This window comes from Tauraco erythrolophus, chromosome 3 (genome assembly GCF_009769465.1).
Source record: "Tauraco erythrolophus isolate bTauEry1 chromosome 3, bTauEry1.pri, whole genome shotgun sequence".
In the NCBI taxonomy this organism is placed as follows: domain Eukaryota; kingdom Metazoa; phylum Chordata; class Aves; order Musophagiformes; family Musophagidae; genus Tauraco; species Tauraco erythrolophus.
The window spans coordinates 105,251,513-105,271,080 of NC_141467.1; the positions used below are offsets into that span (position 1 = coordinate 105,251,513).

The 19,568-nt window shown below is 55.8% G+C and overlaps 5 protein-coding genes across 6 annotated transcripts; 2 read left to right on the forward strand and 3 right to left on the reverse strand.

Annotated features, from left to right (window-relative positions):
* Window positions 1-1,790: 1,790 nt before the first annotated feature.
* Window positions 1,791-2,129, reverse strand: LOC147529104 (feather keratin-like). Of its 2 annotated transcripts, XM_086609627.1 has the most exons (2): window positions 1,874-2,129; window positions 1,791-1,837 (listed from the first exon to the last, which is right to left on the reverse strand). In XM_086609627.1, exons 1-2 carry the CDS (start codon window positions 2,127-2,129, stop codon window positions 1,791-1,793), a joined length of 303 nt encoding a protein of 100 aa, XP_086465753.1. The 2 variants fall into 2 exon arrangements, with proteins under 2 accessions (XP_086465753.1, XP_086465752.1); XM_086609626.1 differs by having other exon boundaries at window positions 1,791-2,129.
* A 3,697-nt stretch (window positions 2,130-5,826) lies between these two features.
* On the forward strand, window positions 5,827-6,165 carry LOC147529105 (feather keratin 1-like). The gene has a single exon (XM_086609628.1). The coding sequence runs from the start codon at window positions 5,827-5,829 to the stop codon at window positions 6,163-6,165; it is 339 nt and encodes a 112-aa protein (XP_086465754.1).
* A 3,146-nt stretch (window positions 6,166-9,311) lies between these two features.
* LOC147529106 (feather keratin 1-like) lies at window positions 9,312-9,650 on the reverse strand. The gene has a single exon (XM_086609630.1). It carries the CDS (start codon window positions 9,648-9,650, stop codon window positions 9,312-9,314), a length of 339 nt encoding a protein of 112 aa, XP_086465756.1.
* A 3,677-nt stretch (window positions 9,651-13,327) lies between these two features.
* Window positions 13,328-13,666, forward strand: LOC147529107 (feather keratin 1-like). Its single transcript, XM_086609631.1, has one exon. The coding sequence runs from the start codon at window positions 13,328-13,330 to the stop codon at window positions 13,664-13,666; it is 339 nt and encodes a 112-aa protein (XP_086465757.1).
* A 4,376-nt stretch (window positions 13,667-18,042) lies between these two features.
* Window positions 18,043-18,375, reverse strand: LOC147529108 (feather keratin 1-like). The gene has a single exon (XM_086609632.1). It carries the CDS (start codon window positions 18,373-18,375, stop codon window positions 18,043-18,045), a length of 333 nt encoding a protein of 110 aa, XP_086465758.1.
* Window positions 18,376-19,568: the final 1,193 nt, after the last annotated feature.

A 19,568-nucleotide genomic window follows, 5' to 3' on the forward strand; every position in this document is an offset into this window, starting at 1 on the left:
TCATATAAGGAAAGGCTGAGGGTGCTGGGACTCTTGACTCTTTAGCCTGGAGATGAGAAGGCTCAGAAAGATCTCATCCATGTGTTTAAGTACCTGAAGGGAGGGTGCAAAGAAGACAGAGCCAGGATATTCTCTGTGGTGCCCAGTGGCAGCACCGGAGGCAGTGGGCACAAAGTGAAACACCGGAGGGTCCCTCCAAACATCAGGAAACACTTTTTTCTGTGAGGGTGACGAGCAGTGGCAGAGGTTGAGCAGAGGGGTTGTGGAGTCTCCACCCTTGGGGACATTCAAAAGGTGTCTGGACACAGTTCTGGGCAACCAGCTGTAGGTGGCCCCACTTGAGCAAGGGCATCAGACCAGATGTTCTTCAGAGATCTCTTCCAACCTCAATCATTCTGTGATCCTTTGAGTTTTTAGTAAGGAGCTGCTGGGACCACAGCGTGTCACCAAAGTGGCTGTCTCCGACCTCAACCATTTCATGGCACTGTGAAGCCAAGTGAAGAGGGCTGTAAGCCGGTTCTGTTGCAAACAATTGCTGCTCACCAACCTAGGCTGCAGCTCCAAGGATGTCATTGCATCTCCCACAGCCAGGGGGAAACGGCCCATCTTTTGTAGGCAGGGCCTAAACCTTAATTAGATAATTACCAATACAAGCCAGCTGGGTGATATAACCATAATTCCTCCTTTTTCTTTTACAGTTTTTTGGTTTTCAGGAAGGCTTTACGGTGAGCAGAGACCCAGTTCATTCATTCCAACTCCGTTACGCTTCCCTCTTTTGGAGTAGCGGCTTTACCTTCTTTATCAAAGAACTTCTTGCTCCAGCTCTGGCTCTTTGGCTCTGGTGAGGGAGTCAGGGTTGAGGTCTTCAGGGTCTCTTGTGAGGGTATCATGTCAGGGCCACATTATTCCTCCTCCCTTCCTCCTTCCTTTCCTCCTTCCTTCCTTTCTGTTTTGCATATTCCAGCTTTCCTTTCTGCTTCCCTGAGAGTATTTCTTGTTAGGACGGGAGAGTGGTGCTGGAGAAGAGATTTGGTTGAGAGTGTGCCGACGGTGGGACATTGCACCATCGGCATGGCCAGCTGAGCGTTACTGTCCCCAGGGCTTCGGTTGGGCAAGTGAAGTGCTGGTGTCATGCGCTTGGAAGGCAAAAATGTGCCAATTTGTGCTGGTGTTGTTGAAATATTTCCCAGGAGAGGTCTTGGCACCTTGGAGCACGCATGCACACGATGTCTCCAGCACTCCCTGTGTTTGTGTTGGGATGGGATGGTTTTTCCAGGCTTCAAAGAGGCTGAGAACTGGTTCATGACCAGCCCACCCTGATGGCCTCTGGAGCCCTGGTTTGGTGCAGGTTAAGATGGAGGAGCCCTGAGAGAAGGAAGGAAGAGAAGGCAACTCAGGCTTGGATGCAGGAGAACTTTATTGAGGAAAAGAAAGAGTGCAGAGGCAAGAGCGCCAAGTGGAAGGGAGCTGGTCTGAGGTGCAAGTAGTGCGACCATAAGCTGAGGTCCCTTCTGTGAACTAGATCTTGTCAGATAACCAAGATCTCCCTGGTCCGCAGTCGGAGCAGCACACTGGATGTCCTTGGTGGTCTTTGGCTTGTGAGAAGGAGTTTGCACAGAGAGTAGTTGAGACACCGTTTCCAGGCAGCCCTGGCTGCCCTTCCATGCTTGTTGCTTGGTGCCTTGAGAGGAGGAGGCCATCAGCCAGCCAAAGCGTGGCGGTGCGTCCTCAATCCATGATATGGCTGTCAGGGTATGGGTGGCTGGTGTCAGGGCTGGTGGCAATGGCCCTTAGCAGGGGTAGGAGCCCCATCTGCCCCTATAGCAGCCCAGGCCTCCTAAGCCGTAGCTGCCCAGGCCTCCTAAGCCATAGCCATAGCCATAGCCAAAGCCCCCAGAGGACACGGGCACTCCCTGGGCACTGAGGATGTTGCCCACGGCAGCGGATGAGGAGGATCCGACAGCGGTGCTCTGGGGGAAGGAGCTGAGGATGGGTCCTGGCAGGGTGACCAGCACGGTGGAAGGCTGGATGACGACGCGGGAGTCCTCACACTGCCTGACACAGGGCTCGTTGCAGCTGTTAGCCAGCGGGGTGGGCCCGCAGGGGCGGCAGATATCGTTGCAGGCCATGGCCGTGGTGTGGAGGGGCCCTGGAAGAGAGGGTGCTGAGGAAGCGGAGGGACGTGGAGGTGCGAGGGGTGGTGATGCAGGAGGGCGAGGGAGTGGGGAGGCTGGTGTGGGGCTGTGGGGAGCGTGATGGTGGGGGGTGTCAGGGGTGCTGAGGCTGGGGCAGAGCGTGCTGGAAGAGAGAGGTCAGAAGGGGCAGGAGAAGGAGGGGAAGGGGTTTCAGGCTCACCTTGTTGATGGCGGAGGAGAAGGCGTCAGGAGAAGTGTGTGAGGGACAGAGGTGCTGGGTGGCTTTTATGCTGCTCCCCCAGGGGCGGGACAGCCTTTGCACATGGCAGCATCTTGCAGGAAGCAGCTGTTGGGTGCCACAGCCATGCCAGCAATGAGGTGGGGTGTGTTTCCCACACCGCAATTCTCCAATTTCATGTCCTCATTTTGCGAACGTGCCCGCTTGTCCTTGGCGGCAGCTTTCAAGTGTGAGTATTAGAGGGCAAAGGCTTGGTGTTGATGCGCGTGTCAGGGCAGGCAGAAGTCGTGACCAAAGTGTAGGAGATGTGTGGTGTCATCAGTGATGTCATCCCGCAGAACTCTTGTGCTGTGGTTTGCCAGTGAGCTGTGAAGAGGGGGTTCCATTTGCTGGCAGCCGTGGAAGGCTGGTCTGGGCTTTGGAGCTGTGCCCGGTGTGACGCGCCGCCCCTTCCATCACGTTCAGTCCCTCCCACCGTGCTCCGAGTTTGCTCGGCCCGTCTTTAGCCCTGGCCCTTCCCACTGGGTGTGCTCTGGGGGTGTCTTGGTGCCCCTCTTGCCTGTGGGGCTGTGTCTGGGAGAAAGGGGCTGCCTGGTTGGGCTGTGGCCATGTTGGGGCGCTCCCTGGGGCGGGCAGTGCCGACAGGCACAGGAGGGCTGTTTGCCAGAGCAGGACGTTGTCCTGGCAGCCCTGGCTCAGAGCTCTCCAGCCCTGCCATATCGGGAGTCTTGCTAGGGTCCCCACATAGATGTGTTGGTCCTTCCGTAGCGCTCCCTTTAGCTGGGGACGGCAGGTTTGGGGTGTTGGCATGACTTAGATCTTGATGTGGATCTTGTCACCTCAAAACGACAGGTGAATTTCTGGAGAACCTGTGAGTGTGGTGAGAGTCAGGGGACACATGGGAGCAGCAGGGAGAATGTTCTGAGCCTCTGGGGTCTTTACTTGGGGTTAGTGCCGAGGGGTGAGGCCACTTCTCTGCACAGTGTTTGATGGGCAGAAAGAGGATTTGGAGATTGCAGAGGGTATTGGAGGTGTGCATGGTGCCCGGGGCTGCAGAACAGAGGTCTGGTGCTGGTGGTGGATGTATGACAAAGAGTTTACAAACAGCAAGGCCCTCCCCAGTTCAGCCAAGGTGAGTGTTTTGCAGGGTCTTATTCAGGCAAGCAGTGCTTGTTGCTGAGGAAGATGAAGGGAGGTAGGAGGGATTTCTTTGGGACTGGATGTATGCAAGTCCAGGTGCCTGAAGGCTTGTAGCAATGAATGCTGTGGGCACTGACTGTTGTCCTTGGAGTCTACTTTCCATTCTCATATCAAGGTCATGTTGCCTGGGAGCACTTTCTGATGGCTGGAAGAGCGCTCACAGCCCTCCCACCTTGAGAAGATTAGGAAGGACAATCTAGGAATCTAGAGATTGCTGAGCATGCCCTCGTTTCTGAGGAAGGTTATGGAGGAATTCATCCAGGAAAGCACTGCCAAGCCCAGGAAAAACAAGACAGTGATGGGGATTTGTCAGATTGAATTTGCAAAGGGGAAATCAGGCTTGACAGACCTCTGTCTTCTACATTGAAGTGACCAACTTTACAGTTGAGGAGAGAGCCGTGACTGGTGTTTACCTTGACTTTTTAGGAATGCCTTTCACATTTTCTCCCCTTGCATGCTCTTAGACAAGCTCAGATAATACAAGTTGTGCGAGTGGACAATGAGGTAGATGGCAGAGTGGTTGAATGGTTGAGCCCAGATGCTTATGAGGAGTGGCCCAAAGTCCAGTTAGAGGCAGCCCTGAAGTAGTGAAGCTCTGGACTTGAATCCAAGGGGCCAACACTGTTCAACCACAGCTCATAAACTCTCCCTTTTTTCCTGAGTTCCAGCCAAAGCTCTCTGTTCAGCCAGGCCGCTTTTCTTCCCCACCGACTCATCTTTTGGCACATGGGGACGGCCTGCTTTCCTTCTTGAAGGATGTCCATCCTTCCTGGACTCCTTTGCCCTTCAGGACTGGCTCCTAAGTAAGTCTGTCAACCAGGCTCCTGAACAGACCAAACTCTGCCCTCCAGAAGTCCAAGGCTGCAGTTCTGCTGAAGCTCCTCCTTACTTCTCCAAGAGTTGAAAACTCTGTCATTATGTGATCGTTGTGCCCGAGATGGTCTCCAGTAATCACGACACCCATAAGTCCTTCTCTGTTTACAAACAGGTTGAGCATGGCACCTTCCCTAGTTGGCTCACTCACCACCTGTGTCAGGAAGTTGTCCTCCACACACTCCAGGAACCTCCTAGACTCTTTTCTCTCTTCTCCACTGCATTTCCAACAGATATCTGGGAAGGTGAAGTCTGCACGAGAAACATATTTAGCAACTGTGGGACTTCTCTCAGCTCCTTACAGAATATTTCATTTGCCTCTTCATCCTGGTTGGGTGGTCGATAACAGCCTCCCACCATGAGATCTGCCCAGTTGGCCTTCCCCCTGATTCTCACCCACAAACACGACACCCTGTTGTCACCATCTTTAAGCTCTAGACAATCAAAAACTGTCCCTACCATACAGGGCTACCACATGGCCTCTTGTTACTCCATCTTCTGACAGGAGCCACCCCTGCAGCCCCCGTACCACAAAAACCTTCCAGGAAAATCCAGTACACACAGCTACGAACTGAGAAGCAGGAGGGACACCAAGACACCCCCAGAGCCCACCCAATGGGAAAGGCCAGGCGTAAAGAGAGGCTTAGTGATCTTGGAGCAAGGCAGGGAATGCGATGGAAGGGGCAGCCCAGCCTCACGCCCCACACATCGAAGAAGCCCAGACCACCCTGCCAGGGCTGCGAGGAAATGGAACCCTCTCTTCACAACACACCCGCAAACCACAGCACACGAGTGCCATGGGATGACCTCACTGATGACACCCGACCTCTCCTACGCTTTGGTCATGAGTTCTGCCTGCCAGGAAACGCACCATCAACACAAAGACTTTGCCCTCTAACACTGGCACTAAAAAGCTGCCACCAAGGACAAGTGGACACGTCCTGAAGGGGAGGACATGGAATTAGAGAAATGATGTAAGGAAAACACACCCCACCTCATTGCTGGCATGGCTGTGGCATGAAACAGCTCTTTGCTGCAAGATGCTGCCATGTGCAAAGGCTGTCCCGCCCCTGGGGGAGCAGCATAAAAGCCACCCAGCACCTCTGTCCCTCACACACTTCTCCTGACACCTTCTCCTCCGCCGTCAGCAAGGTGAGCCTGAACCCCCTTCCCCTCCTCCTCCTGCCCCTTCTGGCCTCTCTCTTCCAGCACGCTCTGCCCCCAGCCTCAGCACCCCTGACATCCCCCCACCATCACGCTCCCCACAGCCCCTCACCAGCCTCCCCACTCCCTCGCCCTCCTGCATCACCACCCCTCGCACCTCCACGTCCCTCCGCTTCCTCAGCACCCTCTCTTCCAGGGCCCCTCCACACCACGGCCATGGCCTGCAACGATATCTGCCGCCCCTGCGGGCCCACCCCGCTGGCTAACAGCTGCAACGAGCCCTGTGTCAGGCAGTGCGAGGACTCCCGCGTCGTCATCCAGCCTTCCACCGTGGTGGTCACCCTGCCAGGACCCATCCTCAGCTCCTTCCCCCAGAGCACTGCCGTCGGATCCTCCTCATCTGCTGCCGTGGGCAACGTCCTCAGCGCCCAGGGAGTGCCCGTGTCCTCTGGGGGCTTCGGCTACGGCTATGGCTACGGCTTAGGAGGCCTGGGCAGCTACGGCTTTGGAGGCCTGGGCTGCTATAGGGGCAGATGGGGCTCCTACCCCTGCTAAGGGCCATTGCCACCAGCCCTGACACCAGCCACTCACACACTGGAAGTCACAACATGGATTGAGGACGCACCTCCAGGCCGTTCCTGGTATGTAGACCTGCCATCCACACCTCCTGCTCTCAAGGCACCAAACAAGCAAGCAAACAGGGAAGGGGCAAGCCTGTGCCAACTGCCTGGAATCATGGCCCATGGACCTCCTCCTCTTCTCCCACTTCCTTCTTCGCATCATCCCTTCTGCTAGTTCTACTGCTCTTTGCTGCAACCACTTTCTGAAGACCCAAAGAGAACTGGGGACCTCTGGTGCATTTCTCCCTCTGCAGATCTCAAAGATCTTGTGCTCTGGCAAGATCTCTCACACATAAGGGATCCTGGCTGATGGTCGCCCTACTTGCATCTCAGACCAGCTTCCTTCCACTTGGCGCTCCTGTATTTTCACTCTTTTCATTGTCTCAATAAAGTTCTACTGCTGCCCAGCCTGAGTTGCCTTCTCCTCCTTTCTTCCCCCAAGACTCTTCCAGATTATTCTACAAAACCACTGCTCAGGCGGCCATAGGGTGGGTGGAAAAGAGCTACAAGATCTTTCTTAAGAAGTGATCCATCAGTAAGTTTTCCAATGACACCAAGCTGTGTGGTGCAGTTGACACACTGGAGGGAAGCGTTGCCATCGGGAGGGTGATCTGAAGGAAGCAACTGAGTGCAATCTCAGTAAGTTTGCAGACAAAACCTATTTGGGCGGAAGTATTCATCTGCTTGAGGGTAGGAGGGCTCTAGAGAGGGATCTGGAGAGGCTGGCTCAATGGGTCGAGTCCAATTGTATGTGGCTCAACAAGGCACTTGGGTCACCACAAGCTCCTGCAACACTGCGGGGTTGGGGAAGAGTGGCTGAAAGCTGCCTGGTGGAAACAGGCCTGGGGGTGTTTGTTACCAGTTGGACTTGATGATCTTAAGGGTCTGTTCCAACCTAAACAATTCTGTGATTCCATGATTCTATATTCGTTCCTTGTGTCTGAGGGAGTTGGTTCCAGAAAGCTCTAACACAGACTCACCAGTGGCCAAATCCGAGCCCAGCTGCGACGGCGGTAGCGCCTCTGTGACAACATATTTAAGAAGGGACAAAACTGCTGCACAGCAGCAGCTGGCAGAGAGGAGGGAGAGTACGTGAGAGAAAGAGTTCTGCAGACACCGAGGTCAGTGAAGAAGGAGGGGCAGGAGATGCTCCAGGCACTGCAGCTGAGATTTCCCTGCAGCTCATGGTGAAGACCCTGGTGAAGCAGGTTGTCCTCCTGCAGCCCATGGAGGTCTGGAGCGGAGCAGATACCCACGTCAAGCCCCTTGTGGATCCATGCCGGAGCAGGTGGATGCGGCCGAAGGAGGCTCTGACCCCGGGGACTCTCTTGTAGGTGGAATGGGGACCACGCAGCCAGGGGGACAGCGCAACAGGAATCCACACTTGGGTCTGGTGAGGATGTGAGAGCAAGGGGCTTGGTGACCTGGGTACCCGTCAGCAAGGGAGATGAGGACATGGGACCCTGTGTTGGTGGCCCTGGTTCCTGGTGTGAGGGAAGTTGGTGTCATGGGCACTGCCAGGCAGTTGGGCTGGGGACAACAGCAAAGGGGGAACCACTACAGGGGATCTGACATGGGTGTCCCGAGCACCCTGCAGCACAGGCAGGAAACGCAGAGTCTGTTGACATTTTTATTGGTTGCATTTTTATTGATTTTTATTGATTTTATTGAACCTCACACAGTTCAAATGTCACAGAACCATTTAGATCAGAAAGGACACTTCAGATCATTGACTGCAACTGTAAACTCAACACAGACAAGTCCACCACTAAACCATGTCCTTGAGCACTACATCCACACTTGGTTTCCATAGCTCCAGGGATTGTCACTCAGCCACTTCCCTGTCCCTCAGCCTATTGCAATGCTTGAAAACCCATTTGGTGAAGAAGTTTTTCCTAAAATCCAATCTAAACTTTCCCTGGTGTAACCGGTGCCCCTTTCCTCATCCTGTTGTTTGTTATTTGACCCGCACCTCGCTACAACCTTCTGTCAGGGAGTTTGAGAGAGAAATGACTTATCCTCTGAGCCCCCTTTGCTCCAGGCTGACCGAATCCAGTGGTCTTGCAGTGTGCTGGACAGGCGAGCGGTGCTGGTTTGTGCTGGGGCCCTTGTGCCCACGCTCCTGCCTGAGCATCGTTGTGGCCGTGAAGTTTCCTGAACACCCTTGTTCCTGGTGCATGGAGGCACCGTTAGTGAGGAAGGTCCAGCTAAAGATGGGGATTCATGGAGTTTTCTGTGTGAGACAGGGAGCAGAAGAGCGTGTTGAGTTTTCTCCAGGATTCCCTTGCTGCCTGCTGCAAACTTTTCCTTCGGAGAAATGTGTGGGAGCCCTAAAGGCTGAGGAAGGGGAGGTTGCACCTTCGCATGGCCAGCTGAGCGCTACTGTCCCCAAGGTCTGATTGGGCAAGTGAAGTGCTGGTGTCATGCACTTGGAAGGCCAAAATGTGTCAATTTGTGGTGGTGGTGTTGAAATATTTCCCAGGAGAGGTCTTGGCACTTTGGAGCACGCACGCACAGGTGTCTCCAGCACTCCCTGTATTTGTGTTGGAACGGGATGGTTTTGCCAAGCTTAAATGAGGCTGAGAACTGGTTCATCACCTGCCCACCCTGATGGCCTCTGGAGCCCTGGTTTGGTGCAGGTTAAGATGGAGGAACCCTGAGAGAAGAAAGGAAGAGAAGGCAACTCAGGCTTGGATGCAGGAGAACTTTATTGAGAGAAAATAGAGTGCAGAGGCAAGAGCGCCAAGTGGAAAGGAGCTGGTCTGAGGTGCAAGTTGTGCGACCATCAGCTGAGGTCCCTTGTGTGACATAGATCTTGCCAGATCACCAAGATCTCCCTGGTCCGCAGTCAGAGCAGCACACTGGATGTCCTTGGTGGTCTTTGGCTTGTGAGAAGGAGTTTGCAGCAGAGAGTAGTTGAGACACTGTTTCCAGGCAGCCCTGGCTGCCCTTCCATGCTTGTTGCTTGGTGCCTTGAGAGGAGGAGGCCATCAGCCAGCCAAAGCGAGGCGATGCATCCTCAATCCATGATATGGCTGTCAGGGTATGGGTGGCTGGTGTCAGGGCTGGTGGCAATGGCCCTTAGCAGGGGTAGGAGCCCCATCTGCCCCTATAGCAGCCCAGGCCTCCAAAGCCGTAGCTGCCCAGGCCTCCTAAGCCGTAGCCATAGCCATAGCCGAAGCCCCCAGAGGACACGGGCACTCCCTGGGCGCTGAGGACGTTGCCCACGGCAGCGGATGAGGAGGATCCGACGGTGGTGCTCTGGGGGAAGGAGCTGAGGATGGGTCCTGGCAGGGTGACCAGCACGGTGGAAGGCTGGATGACGACGCGGGAGTCCTCGCACTGCCTGACACAGGGCTCGTTGCAGCTGTTAGCCAGCGGGGTGGGCCCGCAGGGGCGGCAGATATCGTTGCAGGCCATGGCCGTGGTGTGGAGGGGCCCTGGAAGAGAGGGTGCTGAGGAAGCGGAGGGACGTGGAGGTGCGAGGGGTGGTGATGCAGGAGGGCGAGGGAGTGGGGAGGCTGGTGTGGGGCTGTGGGGAGCGTGATGGTGGGGGGGTGTCCGGGGTGCTGAGGCTGGGGGCAGAGCGTGCTGGAAGAGAGAGGCCAGAAGGGGCAGGAGAAGGAGGGGAAGGGGGTTCAGGCTCACCTTGCTGACGGCGGAGGAGAAGGTGTCAGGAGAAGTGTGTGAGGGACAGAGGTGCTGGGTGGCTTTTATGCTGCTCCCCCAGGGGCGGGACAGCCTTTGCACATGGCAGCATCTTGCGGCAAAGAGCTGTTTCATGCCACAGCCATGCCAGCAATGAGGTGGGGTGTGTTTTCCTTACATCATTTCTCTAATTCCATGTCCTCCCTTTCAGGACGTGTCAACTTGTCCTTGGCGGCAGCTTTTTAGTGCCAGTGTTAGAGGGCACCCCTCTTGCTTTTAACATCATACTTGTGTATTTTGGGGTTTTGTGGCAAGGTTTTGGTGGCACAGGGGCTTCAGGGGTGGCTTCTATGAGAATACATCAGGAAGGAGAAGTGTTGGGGGAGCCCTGTATGTTAGGGAGTGTTTTTGATTGTCTAGAGCTTAATGATGGTGACAATAGGGTTGAGTGTTTGTGAGTGACAATCAGGAGACAAAGCCACAAGGTCGATATAACGGTGGGAGTCTGTTATAGTGTTATGGTTTGAAGTGGGGGGGGAGGTCCGGGTGGCAGAAGCTGCCCATCAGACCGGACTCCCGTCCCCCTCGGGGCTTGAGCCAATTGGCGCCTCTGCGAATTGCCCTATTTACGTCGGACAAAGGAACCGGAAAGGTGTGTGCCTGTGCCCAGGAGCAAGGAGACGGGAGGGGGGCACGGCCCCCGCTCCCAGCTCCCGGCCGGGCTGGGGGCCCGGGCCGGGCCCAATGCCCGCCCCGTCGAGGATGGCGGTGGCGGAGCCGCTTGGGGAACTCGGGGAGAGCCCCGGTGCCGGGGCGCCCACCGGGCCGAGTTCACCCAGACAGGACTGAAATCTAAGAGGAACAGCCACACAGATCAGAGGTCAGTGAAGATGGAACGGAACAACGTGTGCCGCGGCTGAGTCCCCCTTGCCAGCAGCCCCTTTGCAAACAAGTCCTCGGTGGAGCAAGCAGAGACCCACTCGCAACCAGTGGATGACCCACGTCGGGAAGAGATGCCTGAGCCTGAGACTATTGTGAATCATGGGCACAGGTAGAGACACATTTACGCATTTTACGCATTCAGAGTCTGTACGGAGACGCATTTAAGGTTGACATGACGACCCACGCCGGAGCACATTTAAAGTTTGTTGATGACCCACGCCAGAGCGAGTGGCTGCAGCTCCTTAAAAGCCCAGGACTGGTAAAGCCCGCACTTGGGGCAAATCCGATGGGGTAAGGATTTGCCCCCCAGCGGGTAGGATTCACGCTTTCGCTGTGAGTAGGGGATCCACTGGAGCAAGGGACAATGGTGTAAGGGCTCCTTTTCCTTTAAGAGAAGCGGCAGTAACAACTTGGAATGAACTGACCTGCACTCCCCCATTCCCTGCCCCCCTGCGCCACTGGGGGGAGGAGGTAGAGCCGGGAAGAAGAGGCAAAGGGGGGGGAGTGGTGTTGTTTTTAAGACCTGGCCTTGTTTTCTCGTTATTCTTTTAAGTAACTGTTTTTGTGTGCTTTTCTCTTTCTAGGTAGCTGTTAATAAATAGTTTTGCATTAAGAAAAAGCCTCTTTTGCCCGGGACCGTGGTTGGTGGGTGCTCCTCTGTTCCTGTCTTGATCCTCAGCTCTTTTATTACATTTTTCTCTCCTCTCCATTTTACTGGACTGGGAGAGCTGCGTGGGTTTGGTTGCCGAACTCAGCCTAACCCACGACATATAGACATCGTTGTACTGAAATACGGTATAAGGAGTTGAGAGAAGTCTCACAATCATTAGTCCTTGCTCTCATGGGCAACTTCAACTTCTCAGATGTCTGCTGGAAATGCAGTAGAGCAGAGAGGAAACAGTCTAGGAGGTTCCTGGAGCGTGTGGAGGACAACTTCCTGACACAGTTGATTTGTGCGGCAACTAGGGAAGGTGCCGTGCTTGACCTGTTCTTTGCGAACAGAGAAAGGCTTGTGGGTTACGTGGTGGTTGGACAACATCTAGGGCATTTGCGTACACGCAGTCCCAAGACATTCCTTTTTACCTCCCTTCATCTTCCTCAGCAACAAGCACTGATTGCATGAAAAACACCCTGCAAAACACTCACCTTGGTGGAGCAACCGTGCTGTAAACCCTTCGGCACGCATCCACCATCACCAAGGCCTTGACTCTGCAGCCCCGTGCACCATGCTCACCTCCCATACCCTCTGCAGTTCCAAAATTCTCTTTCCGCCCATCAAAGACTGTGCAGAGAAGTGGCCTCACCCCTCGGCACTCACCCCAAGTAAAGACCCCAAAGGCTCAGAACATTCTCCCTGCTGCTCCCACGTGCCCTCTGACTCTTAACACGCTCACGGGCTCTCCAGAAATGCCCCTGCCCTTTCCAAGTGATCCACATCAAGCGCTGTGTCACACCAGAGGCTGCAAATGTGCCGGCCCCAGCTAAGGGCAGCGCTATGGAAGGGCCAACACGTGTCCGTGAGGAACCCAGTAGGAGTCCTGACTTGGCAGGGCTGGAGAGCTCTGAGCCAGGGCTGCCAGGACAACGTCCTGCTCTGGCAAACAGCCCTCCTGTGCCTGCCGGCACTGCCCGCCCCAGGGAGCGCCCCAACATGGCTACAGCCCAACCAGGCAGCCCCTTTCTCCCAGACACAGCCCCACAGGCAAGAGGGGCACCAAGACACCCCCAGAGCACACCCAGTGGGAAGGGCCAGGGCTAAAGACGGGCCGAGCAAACTCGGAGCACGGTGGGAGAGACTGAATGTGATGGAAGGGGCGGCGCGTCACACCGGGCACAGCTCCAAAGCCCAGACCAGCCTTCCACGGCTGCCAGCAAATGGAACCCCCTCTTCACAGCTCACTGGCAAACCACAGCACAAGAGTTCTGCGGGATGACATCACTGATGACACCCCACATCTCCTACACTTTGGTCACGACTTCTGCCTGCCCTGACACGCGCATCAACACCAAGCCTTTGCCCTCTAATACTCGCACTTGAAAGGACTCGCCAAGGACAAGTTGACACGTCCTCAAGGGCAGGAAATGAAATTGGAGAATTGTGGTGTGGGAAACACACCCCACCTCATTGCTGGCATGGCTGTGGCACCCAACAGCTGCTTCCAGCAAGATGCTGCCATGTGCAAAGGCTGTCCCGCCCCTGGGGGAGCAGCATAAAAGCCACCCAGCACCTCTGTCCCTCACACACTTCTCCTGACGCCTTCTCCTCCGCCATCAACAAGGTGAGCCTGAACCCCCTTCCCCTCCTCCTCCTCCCCCGTCTGGCCTCTCTCTTCCAGCACGCTCTGCCCCCAGCCTCAGCACTCCTGACACCCCCCCACCATCACGCTCCCTACAGCCCCACACCAGCCTCCCCACTCCCTCGCCCTCCTGCATCACCACCCCTCGCACCTCCACGTCCCTCCGCTTCCTCAGCACCCTCTCTTCCAGGGCCCCTCCACACCACGGCCATGGCCTGCAACGATATCTGCCGCCCCTGCGGACCCACCCCGCTGGCTAACAGCTGCAACGAGCCCTGTGTCAGGCAGTGCGAGGACTCCCGCGTCGTCATCCAGCCTTCCACTGTGGTGGTCACCCTGCCAGGACCCATCCTCAGCTCCTTCCCCCAGAGCACCGCCGTCGGATCCTCCTCATCCGCTGCCGTGGGCAACGTCCTCAGTGCCCAGGGAGTGCCCGTGTCCTCTGGTGGCTTCGGCTATGGCTATGGCTACGGCTTAGGAGGCCTGGGCAGCTACGGCTTAGGAGGTCTGGGCTACTATAGGGGCAGATGGGGCTCCTACCCCTGCTAAGGGCCATTGCCACCACCCCTGACACCAGCCACTCACACACTGGAAGTCACGACACGGATTGAGGACGCACCTCCAGGCCATTCCTGGCACGTGGACCTGCCATCCACACCTCCTGCTCTCAAGGCACCAAACAAACAAGCAAGCAGGAAAGGGGCAAGCCTGCCCCATCTGCCTGGAACCATGGCCCATGGATCTCCTCCTCTTCTCCCCCTTTTTCGTCGCTTCACCCCTTCTTCTACTACCACTACTCTCTGCTGCAGCCAGTTTCCGAAGACCTAAAGAGAACTGGGGATCTCTGCTGCACTTCCCCAACTGCGGGGCACGAATATCTTGGTTCTTTGGCAAGATCTCTCACACACAAGGAATCCTGGCTGATGGTTGCCCTACTTGCGTCTCAGACCCGCTCCCTTCCACTTGGCGCTCCTGCATTTTCACTCTTTTCTTTGTTTCAATAAATTCCACTGCAGCCCAGCCTGAGTTGCCTTCTCCTCCTTTCTTCTCCCAAGGCTCTTCCAGTCTCACCCTGTACAAAACCACTGCTCAGGAGGCCAGTAGGGTGGTTGGAAAAGGGCTACATGATCTTTCTTAAGAAATGACCCCTCAGTAAGGTTTCCAATGACACCAAGCTGTGTGGTGCGGTTGGTACGCTGGAGGGAAGGGATGCCATCCAGAGGGACAATCTGGAGGAGGTGATTGAGTTCAATCACAGTAAGTTTGCAGACATCTCCACATTGGGTGGGAGTGTTGATCTGCTTGAGGGTAGGAACGCTCTAGAGAGGGATCTGGACAGGCTGGCTCAATGGGTCAAGTCCAATTGTATGAGGTTCAACAAGGCGAAGTGTCAGGTCCTGCACTTGGGTCACCAGAAGCCCCTGCAATGCCACAGGCTTGAGCAAGAGTGGCTGAAAGCTGCCTGGTGGAAAAGGGCCTGAGGGTGTTTGTTAACAGTTGGACTGGATGATCTTAAGGGTCTTTTCCAACCTTTTGGGACCTCGCCAGGCTGGAAAAATGGGCTGATGGGAACATTATGGAGTTCCATAAGAAAAAGTGGAAAGTTCTAATCTTGGGGAGGAACCACCCTAGGCACCAGGACATGCTGGGGGTCACCTAGGTGGAAAGCAGCTCAGCAGAAGAGGTCCTGGGTGTCTTGGTGGACACCGAGTTGAACACAAGGCATCAACGTGGTCTTGCAGCAAAGAAAGGTAGTGGTGTCCTTGGCTGCATTTGGAGGAGCATTGCCAGCACATCTCAGCACTGGTGATGCCACACCTGGAGTCCTCTGTCCATTTCTGGGCTCTCTAGTACAAGAGAGCCATGGACATCCTAGAGAAAGTCCAGCTTTGGGCCATAAGAACGATGGAGGGACTGGAGCATCTCTCATATAAGGAAAGGCTGAGGGTGCTGGGACTCTTGACTCTTTAGCCTGGAGATGAGAAGGCTCAGAAAGATCTCATCCATGTCTTTAAGTACCTGAAGGGAGGGTGCAAAGAGGACAGAGCCAGGATATTCTCTGTGGTGCCCAGTGGCAGCACCGGAGGCAGTGGGCACAAAGTGAAACACCGGAGGGTCCCTCCAAACATCAGGAAACACTTTTTTCTGTGAGGGTGACGAGCAGTGGCAGAGGTTGCGCAGAGGGGTTGTGGAGTCTCCACCCTTGGGAATATTCAAAAGGTATCTGGACACAGTTCTGGGCAACCAGCTGTAGGCGGCCCTGCTTGAGCAAGGGCGTCAGACCAGATGTTCTTCAGAGATCTCTTCCAACCTCAACCGTTCTTTGATCTTTTGAGTTTTTAGTAAGGAGCTGCTGGGACCACAGCATGTCACTGAAGTGGCATGAAGTGGAAAGAGGCTGGGAAAGTAAGCAGGAGGAGCAAGAGCTGTGTGCTGGGTCATGGAACTGTGGTATCATGGGATGACCTGGGACTTGTGAGATGTGTTGTGTCACTGGAGTGCTGCGATAGACGCACACCGACTCTGCAGGAGAGATGTGCAGGCGGCTGGCTGTAGCGTGAAGGAGAACTCCTCTGATTGGAGAGGTTCAGTGGGACAGATGTGTCGCTGGCTGGTGTGTGGTCGGCCTAAAGGCAGCTCGTGGATGTTTGGGGTTTGGTGGGCAGGCGAGCGGTGCTGGTTTGTGCTGGGGCCCTTGTGCCCACTCTCATTCTGGTGCATGCAGCCACCCTCAGTGAGGAAATTGTCGTGGTTTGGCTGATCCGGCAACTAAACTCCACACAGCCGCTCTCTCACTGCTTCCCCAGTGAAGTGGAGAGGAGAAAAATGTAATAAACGGACTGAGGGTCGAGACAAGAACAGAGGAAGCACCCACCGACCATGGTCCCGTGCAAAACAGACTCGGCTTGGGAATAAAGCAAAACAATTTATTACCAGTTACTTGAAAAGATTAAGAGAAACAAAACCAGTTACTTGAGAGGATAACAAGAAAACAGGCCAGATCTTAAAAACAACACCTCCTGCCCTTTCCTTTTCTTCCCGGCTCTACCTTCTCCCCCAGCAGCGCAGGGCGACAGGGAATGTGGGAGTGCAGGTCAGCTCATCCCATGTTGTTCCTGCCGCTCCTTTTCTTAAAGGAGGAGGGGTCCTTACACCCTTTTCCCTTGCTCCAGTGGATCCCATACTCACAAGGAAAAAGTCCACAGACGTCTCCAGCATGAGTCCTACCCACAGGATGCAATCCTTCCCCATCGGATCGCTCCAGTGCGGGCTTTAGCACAGTCTCGGATTCTTAGGGAGTTGTTGCCACTCGCTCCAGCATGTATCATCCCACGGACTCTGGATGCCTCTCTACCTTGTCATGTGTCCCATTCTCAACAAACTCTTTCAGGCTCAGGCATCTCTTCTCCTGTGTGGCTTCTCCAGAGGCTGTGAGCAGGTCCCTGCTCCACCGAGTCAGTCCTGGCAGCAGGGGGGCCACCTGCCGTCTTTCCACCAGTTGCAGGGCAAACTCAGCTCCGGCACCTCGTGCCATTCCATCTGAACTGACCCGGTGTTGGTGTGGCCGTTTGTCTCAGGTCTCAGTCCTCTCTGGGTGAACTCGGCCCAGCGGCACCCCGGGAGTGGACAGACGGTTCCGCCGTGGCCATCCTCAGCAGGTATCTCAGGTGATACCAGGACAGGGATTCATGGAGATTTCCATGAGACAGGGAGCAGAAGAGCATGTTGAGTTTTCTCCAGGATTCCCTTGCTGCCTGTTGCAAACTTTTCCTTTGGAGAAATGTGTGGGATCCCTAAAGGCTGGTGCAGCTGAAGAATGGTGGAGCGGGAGGGAGGTTGGAGGAGGGACGCGATGCTCTGTGCAGCCCCTTCTTTGCCTTCGCCTGTGCAGAGTACAGGGGAGATGCCCTGGGCAGTGATGGTCCCGGTGAGGAAGGGAGCTGAGCCCTGTGTGCCCGTGTCCTTCAGGTTCTGGCATGGGGACACAGAGGTCAATGCTGAGCCCCTGTTTGGAAATCACACATTGTTCCTCCTTCCGTTACTCCTCCCTTCCTCCTTCCTTTCCTCCTTCCTTCCTTTCTGTTTTGCATATTCCAGCTTTCCTTTCTGCTTCCCTGAGACTATTTCTTGATAGGGCTGGAGAGTGGTGCTGGAGAAGAGAGTTGGTTGAGAGTGTGCCGACAGTGGGAGGTTGCACCATCGGCATGGCCAGCTGAGCGCTACTGTCCCCAGGGCTTTGGTTGGGCAAGTGAAGTGCTGGTGTCATGCGCTTGGAAGGCAAAAATGTGCCAATTTGTGGTGGTGTTGTTGAAATATTTCCCAGGAGAGGTCTTGGCACCTTGGAGCACGCATGCACACGACGTCCCCAGCACTCCCTGTATTTGTGTTGGGATGGGATTGTTTTGCCAAGCTTAAATGAGGCTGAGAGCTAGTGCATCACCAGCCCACCCTGATGGCCTCTGGAGCCCTGGTTTGGTGCAGGTTAAGATGGAGGAGCCCTGAGAGAAGGAAGGAAGAGAAGGCAACTCAGGCTTGGATGCAGGAGAAATTTATTGAGGAAAAGAAAGAGTGCAGAGGCAAGAGCGCCAAGTGGAAGGGAGCTGGTCTGAGGTGCAAGTAGTGCGACCATCAGCTGAGGTCCCTTCTGTGAACTAGATCTTGCCAGATCACCAAGATCTCCCTGGTCCGCAGTCAGAGCAGCACACTGGATGTCCTTGGTGGTCTTTGGCTTGTGAGAAGGAGTTTGCAGCAGAGAGTAGTTGAGACACTGTTTGCAGGCAGCCCTGGCTGCCCTTCCATGCTTGTTGCTTGGTGCCTTGAGAGGAGGAGCCCATCAGCCAGCCAAAGCGTGGCGGTGCGTCCTCAATCTATGATATGGCTGTCAGGGTATGGGTGGCTGGTTTCAGGGCTGGTGGCAATGGCCCTTAGCAGGGGTAGGAGCCCCATCTGCCCCTATAGTAGCCCAGGCCTCCTAAGCCGTAGCTGCCCAGGCCTCCTAAGCCGTAGCCATAGCCGAAGCCCCCAGAGGACACGGGCACTCCCTGGGCGCTGAGGACGTTGCCCACGGCAGCGGATGAGGAGGATCCGACGGCGGTGCTCTGGGGGAAGGAGCTGAGGATGGGTCCTGGCAGGGTGACCACCACGGTGGAAGGCTGGATGACGACGCGGGAGTCCTCGCACTGCCTGACACAGGGCTCGTTGCAGCTGTTAGCCAGCGGGGTGGGCCCGCAGGGGCGGCAGATATCGTTGCAGGCCATGGCCGTGGTGTGGAGGGGCCCTGGAAGAGAGGGTGCTGAGGAAGCGGAGGGACGTGGAGGTGTGAGGGGTGGTGATGCAGGAGGGCGAGGGAGTGCGGAGGCTGGTGTGGGGCTGTGGGGAGCGTGATGGTGGGGGGGTGTCAGGGGTGCTGAGGCTGGGGGCAGAGCGTGCTGGAAGAGAGAGGTCAGACGGGGCAGGAGGAGGAGGGGAAGGGGGTTCAGGCTCACCTTGCTGACCGCGGAGGAGAAGGCGTCAGGAGAAGTGTGTGAGGGACAGAGGTGCTGGGTGGCTTTTATGCTGCTCCCCCAGGGGCGGGACAGCCTTTGCACATGGCAGCATCTTGCAGGAAGCAGCTGTTGGGTGCCACAGCCATGCCAGCAATGAGGTGGGGTGTGTTTCCCACACCGCAATTCTCCAATTTCATGTCCTCCCCTTGAGGACGTGTCAACTTGTCCTTGGCGAGTCCTTTCAAGTGTGAGTATTAGAGGGCAAAGGCTTGGTGTTGATGCGCGTGTCAGGGCAGGCAGAAGTCGTGACCAAAGTGTAGGAGATGTGGGGTGTCATCAGTGATGTCATCCCGCAGAACTCTTGTGCTGTGGTTTGCCAGTGAGCTGTGAAGAGGGGGTTCCATTTGCTGGCAGCCATGGAAGGCTGGTCTGGGCTTTGGAGCTGTGCCCGGTGTGACGCGCCGCCCCTTCCATCACGTTCAGTCCCTCCCACCGTGCTCCGAGTTTGCACGGCCCGTCTTTAGCCCTGGCCCTTCCCACTGGGTGTGCTCTGGGGGTGTCTTGGTGCCCCTCTTGCTTGTAGGGCTGTGTCTGGGAGAAAGGGGCTGCCTGGTTGGGCTGTGGCCATGTTGGGGCGCTCCCTGGGGCGGGCAGTGCCAGCAGGCAGAGGAGGGCTGTTTGCCAGAGCAGGACGTTGTCCTGGCAGCCCTGGCTCAGAGCTCTCCAGCCCTGCCATATCGGGAGTCTTGCCAGGGTCCCCACATAGATGTGTTGGTCCTTCCGTAGCGCCCCCTTTAGCTGGGGACGGCAGGTTTGGGGTGTTGGCATGACTTAGATCTTGATGTGGATCTTGTCGCCTCAAAACGGCAGGTGAATTTCTGGAGAACCTGTGAGTGTGGTGAGAGTCAGAGGACACATGGCTGCAGCAGGGAGAATGTTCTGAGCCTCTGGGGTCTTTACTTGGG

Bases quoted from the DNA above. Each gene is read 5' to 3' on its own strand.
- LOC147529104 (XM_086609626.1), bottom strand. From the start codon at position 2,129: ATGGCCTGCAACGATATCTGCCGCCCCTGCGGGCCCACCCCGCTGGCT.
- LOC147529107 (XM_086609631.1), top strand. From the start codon at position 13,328: ATGGCCTGCAACGATATCTGCCGCCCCTGCGGACCCACCCCGCTGGCT.
- LOC147529105 (XM_086609628.1), top strand. From the start codon at position 5,827: ATGGCCTGCAACGATATCTGCCGCCCCTGCGGGCCCACCCCGCTGGCT.
- LOC147529108 (XM_086609632.1), bottom strand. From the start codon at position 18,375: ATGGCCTGCAACGATATCTGCCGCCCCTGCGGGCCCACCCCGCTGGCT.
- LOC147529106 (XM_086609630.1), bottom strand. From the start codon at position 9,650: ATGGCCTGCAACGATATCTGCCGCCCCTGCGGGCCCACCCCGCTGGCT.